The 12,417-nt window shown below is 35.6% G+C and overlaps 1 protein-coding gene across 3 annotated transcripts in view; it reads right to left on the reverse strand.

Annotated features, from left to right (window-relative positions):
- VPS13B (vacuolar protein sorting 13 homolog B (yeast)) overlaps window positions 1–12,417 on the reverse strand; it is a 1,072,080-nt gene that overhangs the window by 597,173 nt on the left and 462,490 nt on the right. For all 3 annotated transcript variants that reach the window (XM_006859183.1, XM_006859184.1, XM_006859185.1), the window contains one exon: window positions 8,249–8,376. In XM_006859183.1, the coding sequence (XP_006859245.1) occupies window positions 8,249–8,376 (128 nt within the window). The remainder of the gene's footprint in view (window positions 1–8,248; window positions 8,377–12,417) is intronic.

A 12,417-nucleotide genomic window follows, 5' to 3' on the forward strand; every position in this document is an offset into this window, starting at 1 on the left:
CAGGTTGTTAATGAGTCTTCTTCTAATCCCAATGCCACGTTTTTCTTCATATAATCCAGCTTCTTGGATTATTTGCTCAGCATACAGGTTGAATAAGACAACCACATATTATAGGAGGCGCCAAAATTAAAACTATTTTTTGACACTACAAACACTGAAACTATCACCCAAACCATTCTTCTTATTTTATAAACTTTCAGTGTATTATGAAAATATTTTGGGTATCTTCATGTTAAATAGTAACAAAACTATATTTCATTTAGGGTCTTAAGTTAAAAACTTCAAAAGAGAATTTTTATTATCAATCTATACAATTGTTATGTAAGAATTTGTCAAGTAATGACATGTGATCACAACTGTCAGTCCTTGAAAACAATTCTAAGATTCCTGTTTTAAACTTCCTCCTTGTAACAAACTACCATGTAATGATTGTCACTTCATTACCTCTATATTAAGAATATGTGCGGATGTGAAAAATATATAAGTATTATATGTAAAAGTTTACATTTACAATGAATGTAACTGGAAGTTGATTTTTCTGGCCTGAAATGTCTATAACCATTTTATCCTGGAGAAAAGCTAGAAGTTCACTGGCCATCAAATATTATCAAGCAATATAATAATGACATCACTCATCATGTTCCAGATGCAAATTCCTGTGAGAGGGAATTCTATGGAGCTAGCTTGCCTTGATTATGGTGCTTGGGGCACCTTGACTGAAATTTTATTAAAAATCACATAGAATGTGAGTAGTTCCCTAAAGGGATATAAGGCACTATTAGCTAAAGGACGAGATATTAGGATCTTATGTATGAAAAATAATTACACCATTCACTCAGAAGAGTTGAGTGACAAGAAAAAATATTCAGACAATGCCTTAGGACAATAACATGAACATCAATGTGAAATCCAAGAAAGGCGAGTTTAGCAAAAACTAGGGCAATGTTCTCCTTAGTAAATTCCAGGCCACAGTACTTCCATTTTGCCAATTATAATTATGTGCTTCTAGAATCAATATGAAGATTCTTAAAGTATAGTAAATGGGTTCTTTGCTGATCTGCAGTTAAAGAATAATAGAAAAGGGCAAGTAAATTTATGAGCATCTATTACTTGTAAAAGGAGCTCTGGTAGTATAGTGGTTATGAATCGGGCTGCTAACCTCAAGGCTGGCAGTTGAAAACTACCAGCGGTTCCATCGGAGAAAGACGAGGCGTTCTGCTCCCGTAAAGATTTATAGCCTTGGAAACCCTGTGCAGGGTCACTTGAGTTGGAACCGACTCCATGGTACTTAACAACAATAATTACTTATAAAGTAGTCCAGGTGTGGGGCAGTGGGCTAATATGCTAGACTGCAAGGCTGGTTTAAACCACAAGATCAGTGATTTAAGCTCACTAGCCATCCCTTGGTAACCCTATACAGGGTCGCTATGAGTTGGAACCAACTCGATGGCATTTAACAACAACAATAACAAATTACTATAAAGCCCCAAGCCAAGTCCATTTAATACTAAAATGGTTTTCAAAACTACATGTAGTACAAAGTTGAGAAGGAATAGGAAGGAGAGTGTAAGGAAATAAGAATTAGAGGGAAGAAGTGGGAAAATTGTTATTACATGGAGAGGATTGCAATCATTGAAATGAAATTAAGTGTCTTATTTATTGCATGCAAACCTGATGATCTTCTCTGTAAACCTTCACTCAATTCACAATAAAATGTTTTATAAAAAACTCTACATGTAGTAATAAGCCCACTGAACAACAAATAGCTTACAACATATATTGTTACTGTCTTTCTACAGTGTGAATCTACCATAGACAAAAAAGTACATGAGCTCTGAAATGCCAACTTCCGACCCAAAATCAACTCGCCAGAAACTCTGCTTCCAAACAAATTTACTTGCTCAAACTTCCCACTAAAAGAATAATCCTTTGATGGTTTTCAGTCATGAAGTTCTGTTTTTATCTGATGACAACTTCAAGATTTTCTGTTTTATTTCTTGGTTCATAAAACATTTTGGAACAGGACACTACCTTTTAAAAAACTCAGAATTTCAAGACTTAGATTTTAATCATTTAATCATAATCCAACTTGATCTTTAAAAATTTCCAAAATACATTCACATCTAGAAATAACTAAATAAACAGAATGATTAATACATGGCCAGGACCAGGGTAAGGAAAGCATGGTGACTAGGTTATACTCAAAATAACCTACATAAAGATACTTAATTTGGTGTTAATTCACACTCAATAAGTTTATTTACATAAAATGATGAAATCACTATCTACCTACAATTAATTCAAAATGACATACAAGGTTAAATTTATTGTTGTTGATAAAACTAATAAAAATGCATCATTATTAAACAAGCAAGAAAAATTAAAAAGGATACCACAAGAATGTTAAAGTTAAAAAGAAATCTTAAATGTTGTGTAATCTAACCATTTCATAATAGAAATAAAGTAAGTACATCTCAGAAATATTAGTATTGTAATTTGATTCTACTAACCACTGGCTCCTGGAAACTGCAAACCTCCTTGTTGTTCAAGAACTCATAAACTTCGCCTACATTTCTGATCACTTACAGCCACGGCACATAACAACAACAACAGCCTCCTACAGGGTGTTGTGCTGACACAATGGTTCAGGCATGTGGCTGTTGAAACAAAGTAGGAGTTCAAACCCACCAGAAACTTTGAGGGGAAAAAACCCTGGAACCTGGCAATCAGGTTCAGCAAAGATTACTAATTTATCTTTTTAAATGCTTACTATAACAACATTTTAGTATTTACATTATAATTGAAAATGCGCTGGACTGCAACGGTGCTTTGAACCACAAGGTTCGTGGTTCAAGCTCACCAGCTGCTCCTCGGAAACCCTATACAGGGTCACTATGGGTCAGAATAGACTCGATGACACATAACAGCAATTACTTAAGATTACTCATTCTTGAGGATTAGTAAAATACCATATAATTAAATGTGTTACAGGGATGGTGGTAGTGGTGGTGGTTGTGTGCCACTGAGTCAGCTCAGACTCATAGAGACCCTATATAGGGTTTGCAAGGTTGTAAGTCTTTACAGGAGCAAAAAGCCTCATAATCCTTCCGTGGAGTGACTAGTAGATCCAAATTTCTGGGCTTGTGGTTAGCAGCCCAGTTTGTAATCCACTACGTTACAAAGGTTCCTAAATATAAGGAGGGTAGTGGTGGTTATGTTCCGTGAGTCAGTCCCGACTCCTAGCGACCCTGAATAAGGTTTCCAAGGCTGTAAATCTTTATAGGAGCAGAAAGCTCATCTTTCTCTCATGGGACAGCTGGTAGTTTCAAACTGAAGACCTTGAGGTAAGCAGCCCGACTTATAACCACTACGCTACCGGAACTCCTTAATACAAGAATAGTATAGATTTAATTTAAAAAAAAAACAAAAAAAAAAACTTTTCTTAGTGGAGATTTAGCTAAAAAAGACTGCTGGAAGCCAGCGAAAAGACAGAAACACATGATGGTCAGCAGAGTATTATGGAGGAACACAAGAAATAAATACACTAAGAAATCAGAATCTTAAAAATTAAGAAAGAGAAAAATGCTGAAACTTGTCTGGTGACCATCTTAGACTACAGTTAACCAAGAAAACAAAGACAATTTGACAAAACAGAAAGAATAAAATTGAGATAGAATTGCTATACCCTTAAATAACAGGTTTCCATTCAGGAATAAGATTGTGTGAGAAATGCTGCATGAAGTTAAGTAAACAGATATAAATAGTTATCATGATTAAAACTATACATATCTAGTTAACTCTACCTTGAAGAAAGTCTCAAAAAAGGATCTATAAAGGTAATGAATATACCATACATGAGGAGATCATTTTTTTAATATATTATAAAGACCTTGTTGTTTTCAAGTGCCATCAAGTTGGTTCCAAGTCATAAGAACTCTGTATGGTGTTTTCAAGGAGTGACTGGTGGGTTTGAACTGTGCACCTTGCAGCTAGCAGTCCAGTACTTATGCTACAGCACCACACCAGTACTTCATAAAGACTCTAACACTGAATATAAATGTACAGCAACAACTTAGGCAGAGTCGTTGCTGCTGTGTGCCAGCGAGACAGTACGGAGTCATTGTGCCCTTATACAGGGTTTTGCAGAGTAGCTGGTGAGCTTGAACTACACATTTTGCCATCAGTACACTTAGCAGTCCTATTGCACTCCATCAGGATTCTTAAGTAGAGTGGACCTTTTGTATCGTCAGTCAACTTAAGTTGCAGACAATGTCAATGAATCAAATGTTTCCCTCACTCCTGTTGCCTCATCTTTACTGTCTTGTGCCTCCACAGCACTCTGGGAGAGGAGGGCAAGTTAACACACAGAATTAGAAAAATATATTAAAACACCTGAACTGTTTGAGACTAGCGAGACATTAGCTAAAAAGTCATATTTCTGTCAAACGAGGAATTAAAACAAGAGAACAGTAAGTCGCATTTTCTTCCTTCTTCCTAACTTTCTTCTGTTAACTTTCTTATTGTGTTGCATGTTAAGAAAAGAGGCTATCAATTTGAATGCATTATGTTTTTCTTCAATATTTATGTATTTTTTAAACATATTGTTTATGATACATTTCATCACTACCAGCAAAACCAACATTCTATTATCAGTTACTTTCAGCATAAATAACTTCTGTGAATTTATTTCCTATTGAGCATAAGGGAATTTCAAACAGTTCACAGAAAAATGGAATTAGATGATTATTCAATTTTCCCATGAATCTTTTTAAAAGCCTCTCATACCTGATGGAGAAAAATGTTGTCTTTACTTTGCCTTCAAGTGATGCAAACATTTGCTGATTATAGAATTTTGTTTTTAAATTTCCTAGGTCATAAAGATTTTATTCCACTGTCTTCCTGGCCTCCACTATTGTTATTAAGAAGTCTTTTCTTATCACAGCTCCCTTGTACTTAACATATGTCTTTAATCCTTATTTTATAGTTTTCAATGGTTTGACTATGAAATACCTTAGTGTGCCCTTCTTTGTATTTAAACTGCTTAGAGTTTACTATTAGGTCCTTGTATTTTTGTCTTATGTTTGATATTAATTTTGAAAAACTCCTGATCATTACTTGTAATATTTCTTCTGTCTTGTTCTCCTTCTGATATTCCTACACATGACGATGTTATAGGTGCCAGTGAGTGGTTCTAACACATAGTGATCCTACACATAACAGAAAGAAACAGGATGCAGTCCTGCACCGTTCTTACAACTACTATGTTTCAGTCCATTATTATTGCCACTGTGTCAAACCATCTCATTGTGGGACTTCTTTTTACTGACCCTGCACTTTTTCAAGCATGATGTCCATGAAAGGTGTGGGGTCAGTAAAATGATGTTCCAGGAATGGGTAACATGTTTGAAGTACTAGAGACAAAGACTGGTCATCCTGGCTTTTAAGGAGGATTCTGGCTGTACTTCTTTCAACACAGATTTGATTGTTTTTATGGCAGTATGTTCAATATTCTTCATCAACACCATAATTCACTTGCATCAATTCTTCTAAGGTCTTCCTTATTCATTGTCCAACTTTCATATGTATATAAGACACCTGAAAATACGTGGGTTGGGTCAGGTGCACTTTAGTCCTCAAACTGACGTGCTTACTCTTGTACACTTTAAAGTGCAGGAGAAATGTCCAATGCTAAATGTTTGATTTCTTGACTGCTACCTCCATGAATGCAATTCTGGTGTGGTGCTGTGGGTTAATGCACTGGACTGCAAAGTTGGTTTGAATCACAAGGTTGGTGGTTCAGGTTCACCTGCTGCTCCCTGGGAACCCTATACAGGTTAGGTATGTGTTGGAACTGACTTGAAGGCACTTAACAACAGCAATCTCCATGAATATTGATTGTGGGTCCAAGCAAAATGAAGTCTTTGACAACCTCAATATTTTCTCTGTTTATCAAGATGTTATGGGTCCAGTTATGAGAATTGTTGTGTGTGTTTTTTTTACAATGAGGCTATAGTCTTTGATCTTCTTCAGGATATATTTTAAGTTCTCTTTATTTTCAGCAAGCAAGTTGGTGTCATACACATATCAGAGGTTGTTAATGAGTCTTCCCTCAATCTTTCAATATACATACATTAGGGTATTTGATATTGTCCTTCAGAATCCAGACTCTCTATTTTGTTTTTCTCTCTTCTTGGATAATTGTTTTTCTCTCAGTTTGGATAATTGGACTCACTTGTCATTAAGTTCGCTTATTTACCCTCTGCTGGGTCCAGTTTTTAGAAAAAAATTGAAAAACCTTCTTCACCTCTGATCTATTTTAGAGGACAGCATTTCCACTTGGCTGTTCCTTTTAGTTCCTATCTTTCTTATAAAACTCCATTTCTACTCATACATAAAGTACACCTTTAACATCATTATGTAAAGTCCCTGTCAAATCATATCAAAATTTAGGTCATCTCTGGTTCTCATTAAATTGACTATTAACTCTCTTGTTAATTATATAATGATCTTATTATATGCCACACAGCAGGTGCAAAGAACAGTAGATACTGAAAGTAAATATTTTTGTTCAAATTAGCCATGCTGCTTCTTCTGGCTGGACATTAATGTCTCTACTGGGGAGAAGAGAAGCTTGAGCCAATCTATTCTATATTTGAGCCAGTTCTGGGCTTTGTGGATGCTTCAGCTACATTCACTTCACCACAGCCTTCAAATAATTTAAGAGCAAGATCAACACGCTTTCACTTTCTCAGAGACTGAAGTGTGATTACATAAAGGGTTTGTCTCGTTTATCCTGTCCTTCTCTCAGAATTCAACAAGCCCCATACACTTGCACATTAGCAGAGTTCCAGCTCTCTTGCCCCTCTCTGAATGATGATATGGTTGTTGTTAAGCGCTGGCAAGTCGGTTCCAACTGATAGTGACCCTGTATAGGGTTTCTGAGGAGTGGCTGGTGAGTGTGAAACATTCTCCTTGCAACTCAAACAACCTTGGGGTTCAGTGCTTATCCCACAGCGCCACACCAGGACTCCTCTCAATGACAGTGGGCCTTCACTTGCTGTTGAATGAAAGAACCAGAGTACCTGTGAGGCACTCTAACCCATTGCATATTTACTGTGAGGTTTTTCCTCCAAAATTTTCTACTCTATTCCCCAATCTTTATAGAAAATACTAGATGACAGTCCTTGGTAAATAACTGAAGAATGGTTGCAGATACCACAAAGTTCCTAGGACTGCAGGTATTCTAAACTCCCAAGCTAATTGATACTCGGTCTTAAAAAATGTGTTAGAAGTTCATCTATTTTCTTTTTACTCATGTCTAAGAGCTTTCTTCTTCTCCAGGTGGTCTGACAAAGCAAGAAAACAGCTCAAGCTCCTGTTTATCCTAGGACCTACTACTTGTCACAGTTCAGGTTTTAGTAAACTGGTGGCACCCGGAAAAGTCAACTGGGATCTCTGCTCCTTGATGGGCTTAAAAAATAGCTATAATGTTGAAGACATCTGGCTTATTCTAGTTACTAAAGAAGGTAAAAATGTATTTGTGTCTTTCTATATCTTAAGCAGGAGTAGAAAATATCAGTACTTAAGATATTTACAGCTTAATACAGCAACATTCTATAAAAATGTCTTCAGTATCATTATTTTATTTCAAAAATAAAAAATTATACAGAAAAACTTAAAATGTACAACTGCTGATTTATTTTTATCCAAGCATTACAGTAAGATCTGATAAGTATCTAGTTGTATAGTTTTATCACCTAAAACTTGACATAGAAAATCAGTAGCTCCGTAATGTTAAACTATGTGTACTAAAAATTTAAGATAACTGAGAAGACAATTTAATAATAATATATACTAAGCATATGTTTTCATATTTAATTTGGATTTAGGAAGAAAAACAATGAGATAGCCCTTTATTTTAATTTCAACTAATTTATCTTAGTTCTGAGGTTACAATGTGATATACACATTAAAGATTTCAATATTCTAAAGAATGTAAGATTAAACAAAACATAGAATTTTTTTAAATTCAAGAAACATTTCATAATTTGAATGTATGATTTCTGTGTTTCATGCAATTTTTTTTATAATATGAAAAATACACCATTTTCAATTGTGTTATGGAAATGAGATAGCATAATGAGTATTTACTGAAAAAAACAAAAAACAAAACAAAACCAGATTAACACTAAAAGCTCTGAAAACAGAAAAAAGATCTTTAAAATAAAAGCTGTAATTTTGAATTTACCTGCAATGTGAGACTTTTTACTGCATTCCATACTATTCCAATAAATTCTTTCATCCTTTCTTCAGGACTTCGACAGCCTTCAGATATATTCAGCATGGCTTTCACAGGGACTGACAGTGGTCGGGATTCTAAGTATTAAAACAGTTATTTAACAGAAATACATAATATCCTAAAAATACAATCACAGAAAATAAACATGCTCATTTCTTTCCTTCTTAAATTCATAATTTATGTGAGATTATAAAATACTACACCAGACACTTTTCTTTAGTAGAAATTCTGATTTTTAAAACTATTCAAAACTAGGTAAGACTCATTTTCTAGAAGATAAGAGAATTGTGATAACTCTTTTCAGGAATGTGACTGGTAGCGGGGCTTTAGAAACAGCAGTAATACTTCTTGATTATATGGATGTGTTCATATATGAAAATTCACTAAGCTGCAACTTTTCAATTTCTCAGTATAAAGTAAAATCATCCAACCCCACTGCCATCGAGTACTTTCTGACTCCCACTGAGCCCATAGAGCAGAGTAGAACTGCTCCGTCAGGTTTCTGAGGCTGTGAAGCTTTAGGGGAGTTGACATACTCATCTTTTCCCTTCGAACTACTGGGGGCTTTGAGTGGCGGACCTAGAAGTAAGCAGTCCATTGCTTAACTCACTGTGCCACCAGGCAACCTTAGTATAAAAGTGATACACAAAATAAAAGAATTACTTGGAAAAAATGGAGTTCAACTACAGAAGCACTCCATTTGTCAAACTTGATAAGGACATGAGCCTTCTAATATGTGAGTTTTTGCCAATAAGTAAAGAGTATCCAAATTTTGCAACTTTACACTTTTTTAAATTGTAATAAAGAGGCATGTGATTACATAAACAGCAGATCTATTTCTTAATAAAATAAAATGTGATATTCCATTCTCTACATTGTTTTGTTAAAATTTTTCATTGTTTATTAAAATAAAGAAATAAATGTGCTTCAATAATTTTAAACTGTAAACTTTGAAGATTTGAGAGACAATTTAATAATAATATATGGCAAAATAGAATTGTTATATCTAAATAAAATCATACATAATTATATGATACATAATTGATGTTGTTGTTAGGTGCCATCGAGTCGGTACCAACTCACAGAGACCCTATGCACAACAAGTAACAAGACAGAAGTAAGGATGGCAAAAACAGAGTGAGTAAGGTCTGTGACAATTAGAAGATAGAAACCAAATCATAGAGGGTAAGGATACTGACTTTTGCTTTTAAAAGGCTAGGAAACGACAAGAGATTCTGACAGTCAAAATTGGAAATGGGTTTGGAAAACATTTTTCTGGCTGTACAGCAGCGACTTAACTATACTGATCAAGTGTTGAAACAAACAGACTAGTTGTGGGACTACAGGTATAATCCACGAAGGATGATGCCCACAATAATTGAGGTAGTAAGAAATGGTGTTCTTGAACACTTTTTAATAAAAAGACCTTTTGCAGTAGATTTGATTGCTACAATATGCTACTTGATTTCTTGACTGCTGCTTTCATGAGCATTAATTGTGTATTTAAGCAAAATGAAGTTTTTGACCATTTCAATCTTTTTTCCATTTACTATTTTATTATTTGTCTAGTTGTAAGGAATTTTGTTTACTTTATATTGAGGTGCAATCCATACTGAAGGCTTCAATCTTTATCCGTATTTCAAGTAATTTTTACTTTCAGCAAGCAAGGTTGTATCATCTGCATACTACAAGTTGTTGATGAATCTTCCTCCAATCTTAAGGCCACACTCTTCTTCCTATAATTCATCTTTTCTAATTACTTGCTCAGCACGCAGGTTCAATATGCATGGTGAAAGGATATAACCTATCCTAATTTTACACCACTCAGTATTCCCTTGTTCAGTCTGAATGACTGCGTCTTGATCTATGTACAAGTTCTTCATGGGCTCAATTAAGTGTCATGGAATACCCATTCTTGACAAAGTTGTCTATCATTTGTTACGAACAGTATAGTTGAATGTCTTTGTATATAGTCAATAAAGCACAAGTAAACATGATTCTGGTATCCTCCAAGCTCCATTTGACATCAGTAATGATATCCCTTGTCTTGGTTACATTTGCTAGAGAAAAATCACTGAAACTTACATATATATGTAAGCTTCATATCTATGTAAGTGTGTATATATATATATACACACACACACACACACTTATACAAAGAGAGTCAAGGAATGGCTCAGAATTGTAGATGGGGGCGAGTCCCAAGTTCAGGTTAGAAGAACCATCAGCAGCACCTGGCAGGTGGCCGGCAGACAGGTCTGGCAGGCAGGCAGGTAGGCAGATGGATAATAAATCAGGCCACTGGCTCAAGTCCAAGGTTGGAAGGGAAGACATATGCAAGATCCAAACCCAGCAGAAAGTAAGCAGGCTTTGCCTGAGTGCCCATACCCCTGAGGAAACATCCCTTCAATTGATTGGCAGCTCACAGTCAATCAAGTTAACTCAAGTTAACAATGCCTGCTCATAGCCAAACATCACAGAATTAACTGCACTATTCAAATCACTATGGGGATAACCATACCTCAACTGCAAAACCACTGAGGATCCTGACCCAGTCAAGTAGACACAAAATCCAGCTTGAATTCCTGTCAGCTCCCTGTCCATATACTGCTGCAACTGTTTTTAAATTTTCTTCAGCAAAATTTTACTTGCATATGATATTAATGATATTGTTTGATGACTTTTGCATTCCTTTAGGATGGGTAAAAATTTGGATCTCTTCCAATTGGTTGGGCAGGTAACTGCCTTCCAAATTTCTTGGCATAGACAAATGAGTGTCTCCACAGATACATCAGCTTATTGACATTTAAAAATTTGTATTCCATGAATTTCTGTAGCCTTGATTTTTGCCAATGCCTCCAGTGCAGCTTGGACTTCTTCCATTGGGTTTTGATCGTATTCTATGACTCTTGATATGATTATGCATCAATCAATTCTTTTTGATACTACAACTCTGTGTATTCTGTACATCTTCTTTTGATATTTTCATTCAATATTTTCACACTGCTGTTGTTGTAAAGTTTCATGGAGTCGGTTCCAACCCATAGAGATCCTGTACATGTTTTCTGAGGAACAGCTGGGTGGGTCTCAACCACCAACCTTGCAATTCTAACTGATTGTTCGGCCCAGTGTATTATTCTGCAGTGCTACACCAGGACTGAGGTTAGAATTTTTCATTCAGTGCTTTCTACTTGAGAAATGCTAGGTGTGTTCTTCTCTTTTGGCTTTCTAACTCCAGGTATTTGCACATGTCATTGTAATATTTGACTTTGTCTTCTTAAACTGCCCTTCGAAATTTTTTGTTCAGCTCTTTTATGTCATCATTTATTCCATGTGCTTTATTTTCTCTATGGCCAAGAGCAAACTTCAAGAGTCTCTTCTGATATCTATTTTGTTCTTCCTAGTTTCTGGTTGTTGTTTTTTTAATGACCTTTTCGTGAGCTTTCTTCATGTATGATGTTCTTGATGTCATCCCACAACTTTTGTGGTCTTCGATCATTAGTGTCTAATGCATCAAACCTGTTTTTCATCAGGTCTGTAAATTCAGGCGTCATATGCTCAACGACATACTTTGGATCTCATGGACTCAATTTTCTTCAGTTTCAGCCTGAACTTGCATCTGAGCAGTTGATGGCCTGTCCTACAGTCTGTCCCTGGTCTTGTTTTGGCTGATAATAGAGACCTTTTACTATGGATTCCATCTGGGGGGGGTGGTGGTGAATGTGTATAGTCATCTTTTATGTTGTTGAAAAGTGGTGTATGCAATGCAAACACTGTTCATCTTGCAAAATTCTATCATGCAATGACCAGGATCATTACTATCACCAAGGTCTTAATTCCCAACTACTCATCCTGCCTCTTTGCTTCCAAGTTTCACATTATAATCAGCAGTAGTTATCAATGCATCTTGATAGTATGTTTGATACATTTCAGACTGAAAAAGTTGGTGGTAGTTGTATTGTTGCTAAAGTGCTGTCAATTTGGTTCTAAATCATATTGACCTCATAAAGGATTTCCAAGGAGTAGCTGGTGAGTAGCTGACTTTGTGGTCCAAGCCAATCTTGTGGTCCAGCGCTTATCCTACAGAAGTTGGTAGAATTCTTCAATTTCACCATCAC

This window comes from Chrysochloris asiatica, unplaced genomic scaffold, assembly GCF_000296735.1.
Source record: "Chrysochloris asiatica unplaced genomic scaffold, ChrAsi1.0 scaffold00031, whole genome shotgun sequence".
Lineage (NCBI taxonomy): Eukaryota > Metazoa > Chordata > Mammalia > Afrosoricida > Chrysochloridae > Chrysochloris > Chrysochloris asiatica.